Here is an 8,154-nt window from a genome sequence, read left to right as displayed (position 1 = left end):
AATGTAAAATAAAAGAAAAAAGCAGGTTGTTCTCGTGAGTGCGGATCATAATTTCCTATACTAAGTAACTCAACAGATTGACGCACCAAAATAAAAAGATCAAGTAACGCAAGAGCGCAGTGCAAACGACGTTGTTAAATTGTTTTTCTTAAATCAAATAAATTCATTTGGTACCATTTATAGAGAACAACCGTACTTTTTTCATTTCCTTGGCCCTTGTTCCTACACTGATTTAGTTCAGTTTCTCTAGCAAGTCAGTAGTTTCAGTCAGATCAACCTGAAACCGAGTTTCGCTGCAGGTTTGGGCGATGACCTACCTGTGCCCTGTGGAAGCGATGACAATTTCATCACCAGTCTTCCAGGTAACGACATCCATCAGTGTCAGCGTCTTGGAGCCGCTTTGTGCAGTCTGAGAAAGGCGAGTCCATGGCATAGGGACATGGATTCCTGGAGAAGCAGGATTGTAGTTAAGCCCTGAACAAAACCTCTCACTACAGGGGAGTGATTACGCACTATGGTGTCTGTATCAAGGAAATTTAGCTCTTCTGTGAAGCCCACCTGAGGGGCTTTCTGACTTAACTGAGCCTTCTGGGAGTGATATGTAGGTCATCTCTATTTCTGTGAAGATTACTTCATTTTCTAAAGCAGCACAGAGGTGAACCGAATGCCCCTAAACTAGGGAGGACGCCAGGCGAACTGAATCGCATAGCCGAGTCTGATGGTTCTCGTGAGCCAGCGAGACGGGACCCATTTTATATTAAGTGGCCTTAACAACTATGTACTTACATTTAAATTAATAATTTGGTACAATGCACTTATTGTGTACATACATGTTTTTACATTGTACTTATATTTGAAAAATACCTGCATGTAATTACATCTGTAATTAATTTCTGTAATTACATTTATAATAACACAGTTGACCCATCCCTTACACCTTAACCCACCCTTAAACCTATCCATACCACCAAACTTGTCCCTAACCTTACCCGAATCCCACCTCAATAGCAGCAAAAGTGTTTTGCAATACAATATGAATACAATAAGTACTTTGTACTTAATTTTTGATGTAAGTACATAGTAGTTAAGGCCACTTAATATAAAGTGGGGCCTACAATTTTGTATTCTCCACCACCCTGAAAACAAATCTCAACTGAAAAAGGTCAAATGTTTATAAATGATTTTGATTTTGATAAATGTTTTGTTTTTCTTAAATTATGATCCGCACTCACGAGAACAATCTTCTTTTTTCTTTTATTTTACATTCATTACTGATGGGAAAAGACACAAACGTTTCGGCTCAAAGCCTTCCTCAGTGTGTAAAGCAATTCAATCCCATTACACACTGAGGAAGGCTTTGAGCCGAAACGTTTGTGTCTTTTCCCATCAGTAATGAATGTAAAATAAAAGAAAAAAGAAGATTGTTCTCGTGAGTGCGGATCATAATTTCCTATACTAAGTAACTCAACAGATTGACGCACCAAAATAAAAAGATCAAGTAACGCAAGAGCGCAGTGCAAACGACGTTGTTAAATTGTTTTTCTTAAATCAAATAAATTCATTTGGTACCATTTATAGAGAACAACCGTACTTTTTTCATTTCCTTGGCCCTTGTTCCTACACTGATTTAGTTCAGTTTCTCTAGCAAGTCAGTAGTTTCAGTCAGATCAACCTGAAACCGAGTTTCGCTGCAGGTTTGGGCGATGACCTACCTGTGCCCTGTGGAAGCGATGACAATTTCATCACCAGTCTTCCAGGTAACGACATCCATCAGTGTCAGCGTCTTGGAGCCGCTTTGTGCAGTCTGAGAAAGGCGAGTCCATGGCATAGGGACATGGATTCCTGGAGAAGCAGGATTGTAGTTAAGCCCTGAACAAAACCTCTCACTACAGGGGAGTGATTACGCACTATGGTGTCTGTATCAAGGAAATTTAGCTCTTCTGTGAAGCCCACCTGAGGGGCTTTCTGACTTAACTGAGCCTTCTGGGAGTGATATGTAGGTCATCTCTATTTCTGTGAAGATTACTTCATTTTCTAAAGAATATTGTGTTTCTGACATTGTGACTTTTTAGATGCAGATTTTCCGGTAGCTCTGAGATTTGTCAATTTGTCAAGTTACAGACAGAAAAATTAATCAAAATCAGGTACATGTGTTCAGTGTTTATGGGTATGCATTTTTCACATGTAATATTTACACCACAGTTCAAAATGTTTGGGGTCTGTAAGATTGTAAGTCTCTTATGCTCAGCATCACAATTGCTCTTATTGATCACAAATACTGAAAAAATTTAATGAAACATTGTTGCAATTTAAAAATAACTATTTTCTTTTTTTCATGTGATGCCAATGTTTAATTTTCAGCACATGATCCTTCAGAAATCATTCTAATATGCTGATTTGCTGATCAAGAAACACTTATTATGATCAATTTCAAAAATAGTTGTGCTGCTTAATATTTTTGAGGAAACTGAGTTTTTTTTCCCTTCAAGATTCTTTGATGAATAGAAAGTTCAAAAGAAAAACATTTATTTGAAAAATAGAAATCTTTTGTAACATTATAAATGTCTTATAAACTGTCACTTTTGATCAATATAATGCATCATTGCTGAATACAATATTATTTACATTTAAAAAAGGTACTGTATATTAAATAAAAATACCTATTTATTTGATGCATTTTTAATATATATTTAATATAATAATTCAATAAAAATGAATTTGAAGTGTTGTTTATTTATAGTACATACCATGCAGATCCAGCACCCCCTCTCTGACAGCCAGGGTCTTGGTGCCATAGACAGGAAGTTCTGTAGAACGCAGGTGTCCATGCAGTGTGATGATGGCCTTATGCTGGAAGGGGGCCTGCTCTGTCCCGATCTGCAGAGCTCCACCATCTGTGATCAGAATATTCTCTGCCTGCAGCTCAATGTCTGCCTCATCAAAAATCAGTCGCCCACCTAAAGAGAAAACAGGCATTCACAGAACTGTGAGTGTGTCAAGGCTTTGTTTATAAAGATAGTATTTGCCTAAATGAGCATACCTTGGATAAGGAGCATCTTAAGGACTGGTGTGCTGGTGTCCAGGAGGATGGTCTGGCCAGCAGTGATTACAGCAAACATGCCCTCCTCAGGAGGGGAGAGACCACCCCATGTATAGGGAGACGACCACACGTCAATGTAGAAGAAGGAAGCATTATCCTGAGAGAGAGGAGAGACATTCCAAGCAGATAAATCCATTTTAATTACTATTATTATAATTATTCTTGTAATAATTGTATTTATGTCACGTTTACCATTCGGGCAATTCCTCTGTTCCCCAGCTGAACGCGCACTTGAGTTTCTTGGGATCTGGGCTGAGCGTTGGTCACACAGATGATTTGCGACTCACTGGCTGACTGGACATCACAAACAGACCCCGCAATTGTGACAGAGACTTCGTTGACATTTGAGCTACAGGTGAGACGCGGAAGAGAAAAGCCAGTGAAACTGAGAACTTCTGTCATTATTTCTTCATCCAAATGAGGCATTATAACTCTTAGGTCAATACTGATAGTATTTATTTATTTATTTTGTGTGCGTTGTTTTAGAGCTAGACTTTGTCACCATTCACTTTCAATGTTTAGGAATGTATTTGCTCTGAGCTTAACGTCGCTTTTGGAATTAGACGAGGGTGATTAAATGATGACATAATTTTGTGGTTTAATACTTGTTTTAACACATTTTTTAAAATAAATATAAAAATGTAAAAATAAAATTACATAGAATTATTAGATTACTTGAACTAGATGAAAATTAAAGTTGAAACATTAAAATTAACTAAAAATAAATTAAAACTAAAAATGAAATAAATATAAACCTAAATACCACTATAAAACATAAATAAATATTAATAAATAAAAAATGACAAAAGCACATACAAATTACATTTAAAATTAGAAAATTTTTTTTTTTTAAATCAATATATTATTAAAAACTATAATAGTATATAAATAACACAGGTGTTAACTGTGCAATGCATAGAAATGATTTACTTTGTAACAGTAATGCCACAGAGAACACTGTGTTTATAAGCATGATTGAAGGACAATCAATTTCAGTACAATGCCCTTCTGGTCTGTTCTGCACCTGAAACCTGAGCCGGTAATCGTGAGTCTGGTGCCTCCAGCGGTTCCTCCTCTGCGCGGCGTCACATTGGTGATAACAGGGGTCAGAGAGGATCTGTAAGTATAGCTGTTGGTGAGGTTGACAGCGTCGCCTCCATTCATCACTATGACTGTGCAGGCCCGCGCTGCTTCAGTTCCTGTAAGAGACAAAAGCGGTCATTAAGATGCAATCTGGAAGTCTTTATTTCAGCTCTATTCATCTGTGACCTGATGGCCTGTGCTGTCACATTTGCCATTATCTCTCAGTGACTGACTTCTGTCAGTTAAAGCATTCCTGGCATGTTTTACTTTTGAGGAAAATCTTTGTACTGGGATCTTTGCTCAGACTTAGAAATGCTTACTTTGATAGATTATGCTTTGATTTGCTAACTGAACATTTCTAGACACATACGCCATACTTTTAAAATAATACATGCCATTGTTGGGTGGGATTTCACAGTTGAGCTGGGTAGAGGTGGAGTTCTGCAGGTGCACGTTACACTCTCTGTTACAGATGAGGACTTTGGTGCTGTTTGGGTCGAATCCAGAGCCTTGAATAGCAACAATGGCTCCTCCGGCATAACTTCCTACAGCAAAACAGCAAAGTTATCCTGTAGTGTTTTGTTACGCTATAGTTTAATTTGAATATGATAGCAAGTATAGAAAGTCACTTTGTGACAGTGTTTCTCATCTAGTTTTGCTTCATGACCCAGATTTTTTTTATTGGACCTAATTATTTATTGTACAAAACTAAACATATATGTTTCTAAAAGCTTTTCATCATTCATTCATTCATTCATTCTTTCTTTCTTTTTTATTTATTTGAAAACTGAATTTTAATGGATTGATGCCCTTGGCAGGCAATAATTTACTGCACAAATTACAATTAATATTTATCTTTATCTGAAAGTTCATGTTTTGTTTTCCATGATGTAATGATGTAAAGTATTGTAGAATTAAATTGACATAAAAATACATTATTTGTTCCTTGTTCTTTTGAGTTGGAGTTGTACTATACACTATCATACAAATGTTTTTTTTAAGAAATTTTATTTTAAATTTTTTATAGAGCAGGAATATTTATATTTCAAATAAATGTTGTTCTTTTAAACTTTCTCTTCATTGCACAGGTTCCACAAAAAGTTTAAGCAGCACAACTCTTTTCAAGATTAATAATAATAAAGAATCCCTCTTGAGCACCAGATCAGCATATTAGAATGATTTCTGAAGGATCATGAGACACTAAAGACTGGAGTGATGATGCTGAAAATTCAGCTTTGCAAACAAAGGAATAAATTACATTTCAAAATATATTCAAATAGATTACAGTTATTTTAATTAATAATAAATTTTCAAAATATTGTTTTACTGGATTTTTTAATTAAATAAATGCAGCCTTGGTGTGCATTAAATACTTCTTAAAAACATTTTTTAAAATCTTACTGGCCCTAATCTTTTAAACAGTAGTGTATGTAACTCAAATTCTATTTAAATCAAGAAGCAAATTGCCCTATTAGGAATCTGTGATTTTTGTGATCTCACAACCAATACATTAACAGAAGTAATGTCTATGCTATTGTACCTTTGAGACTTGTATGAAATAAGTCTTAAAGGTACAGTAGCATAAAGATATTTAAATGTAAGGGTCAGAGAAGGTGAAAATGGTCACATAAAGCTAAATTATGGCTGTTTTTGTATGTCACCTTAAGTATTAGATTTAATAGATTTAAATTGTATTTACTAGAACTAGCAACTTAGTAGAAGCAATTTACATTCCGTCCATATTAACAAATCTTTTACCCTAGAGAAAGTGATTTTGATTACCCTCATTTGGTGTTACTCCTGTCAGCAGCAGCTCATAGGTGAAGACAGGCTGGGTCAAGGCATGACCCTTGACCTTATGGTGAAATATGACCGGAAAAGTTCCTCCCGCGTGTTCCCCAACATTGCACAGCAACTGTGTATCTGTGACAGATGACACACTACAAGGCACACCACCGATCTTTAAGGAGACAAGAGCTACATCTGTGCCAAAACCAAAACCAGAGACGGTGATCTCTGTTCCAACCGGACCTACAAGGAAAGGATTATGTCAGTAGTGTTACTACGATGTGTTGTGATATTCAATAGTTCAATAGCGTGCTGCAGGCATGACTTATATTTGTAGGCCAAAACTTGGAAATGAGTTAGCATTTTACCACTTCCAGTTATTTTCACGGTTTATTCTATGACATAAAATACATCAGTAATATCTCGTCACAAGTGGCCAAATAGGAGTTTATAAGGGACACTAAACACTATCACAGTGAACGTTCTTGCAAGCTATTCTAACTCAAACTTGGAAAATAAAGAGTTGTTGGAAGCTTAACATGGTAAACACTGAAATCACGCAACTGTGGTGTCGTTTGTGTATAGCCTACGTTTAGCTTTTTACTTCTGGCAACAATATGCGAACGAATCATAAACCTTTGTTGGTCACAGAGCTGATTTTCTGCAATAATCCAAAAGCCAGTGGAAAAATCCTATTGGGTTTTTGTCGAGGGAACCAGGGTGATGCTAATTTCCAGGATTGGCCTTCAAAGATATATCGTCACTGCAGTTTTCTATAGTAAATGCTTGTTCATACCTGTTCTAGGACTGACGGAGGTGATGTTTGGAGTTTGTCCCTTAGAGTAGTTGAAACTTTGAGGTGGATACACAACATCAAACACCTTAATGTTCACCTGCACCTGTCCCTCTGCGTGAGGAGGTGTCATGCACCTCACCGTATCTGGAGTGACATCTAAAATCCTGCAGGGGGAGTTAGCGAGCCTCACAGTTGTATTTCCCGCCACAAAGCCATTTCCCGTGATCAAGAGCGGCGTTCCTCCAGCAATGCTGCCTGATTTTGGGTTGATGCTGGCTTGTGCTATGCTGGTCAGGGTTTCATCTCCTGTGGCGAGACCTTTGCTCATCACCACCACTTGTAGGACGTGTGTACCAGCGGGAAGGGCGCCAACTAAAACCTTGATACTGCTATCGGTGACTTCTATGACTTCCAGAAGGATGTTGGCTGCAGATAGCATTAGATCGGCAGAATCATTCCCAAACCCACTGCCGGTGATCACAACAGTGGTGGTGTTTCCACTGACTGAGTTAGGGAGCACCTCAGAGACGTATGGTGCGATGGATTTGAAATATTCGAACTTACAATCAAAACTGCATGATGAAGAGATGGAATTGACGTAAACTACAACGTCTCCCCTGCGAGCTTCAGACGGTGAGGTATCGCACACTACGTGAGAGTAGTCCATGGAAACCACGTTGCATGGAACGCCTGCAACTGTAATCAAACCGTTTGAGAACCCAGAACCTGAGATGAAGAGACGCGTGTGGCCTGTAGTGCTGCCCACCAAAGGAAAGATGGAATCTATCACTGGTAGAACCACAAATCTGCGGTCGTACTCTTTCGGCATGGTCAGGATGGCAGTGCCAAGGTTGTTGACTAGGACAGTTACAGGTAATGGGATGCCCACTGGTGCTCCGCTGTCAGGACTGAGTTGGCAGTGGATCTCAGTGGAGGTGCTGCTAATGACGTTACATGGATGATCTCCAACTTTGACCTTTGGTTACCAAAAAAAGTTAAAATGTTTTACTCATGGACTCTTTACATATTACAGTATGTATAATGTTTTAAAATTAATATCCGAGACTGAATGGATCTATTTAGGATCTATATAGGATCATATTTAAAGGGGTCATATGATGCGATTTCAATTTTTCCTTTCTCTTTGGAGTGTTACAAGCTCTTGGTGCATAAAGAAGATCTGTAAAGTTGCAAAGACTAAAGTCTCAAATCCAAAGAGATATTCTTTATAAAATTAAGAGTCAGCCACACCTACCTAAAACGGCTCGTTCTAACACACCCCCACATACCTACGTCACGATCTCGGAAGATTTGCATAACGCCGCCCAAACGTTCACGCAAAGAAAGAAGCCGTAACTTTTATTCTCGCTGTAGTATTGTTGCCGCC

At 37.9% G+C, this 8,154-nt stretch overlaps 1 protein-coding gene across 1 annotated transcript in view; it reads right to left on the bottom strand.

Moving 5' to 3' along the window:
- LOC107748704 (fibrocystin-L-like) overlaps positions 1 to 8,154 on the bottom strand; it is a 47,592-nt gene that overhangs the window by 15,480 nt on the left and 23,958 nt on the right. The window contains exons 39-46 of the mRNA XM_016563647.1: positions 6,768 to 7,743; positions 5,966 to 6,214; positions 4,579 to 4,728; positions 4,125 to 4,299; positions 3,293 to 3,449; positions 3,041 to 3,197; positions 2,748 to 2,957; positions 1,713 to 1,842 (exon numbers count right to left, since the gene is read on the bottom strand). Coding sequence (XP_016419133.1) covers positions 1,713 to 1,842; positions 2,748 to 2,957; positions 3,041 to 3,197; positions 3,293 to 3,449; positions 4,125 to 4,299; positions 4,579 to 4,728; positions 5,966 to 6,214; positions 6,768 to 7,743 — 2,204 coding nt within the window. The remainder of the gene's footprint in view (positions 1 to 1,712; positions 1,843 to 2,747; positions 2,958 to 3,040; positions 3,198 to 3,292; positions 3,450 to 4,124; positions 4,300 to 4,578; positions 4,729 to 5,965; positions 6,215 to 6,767; positions 7,744 to 8,154) is intronic.

This window comes from Sinocyclocheilus rhinocerous, unplaced genomic scaffold (assembly GCF_001515625.1).
Source record: "Sinocyclocheilus rhinocerous isolate Xijiao unplaced genomic scaffold, SAMN03320098_v1.1 scaffold499, whole genome shotgun sequence".
Taxonomy (NCBI): domain Eukaryota; kingdom Metazoa; phylum Chordata; class Actinopteri; order Cypriniformes; family Cyprinidae; genus Sinocyclocheilus; species Sinocyclocheilus rhinocerous.
The sequence above is the reverse complement of the archived record's forward strand: the minus strand, read 5'-3'. Positions and strand labels throughout refer to the sequence as shown.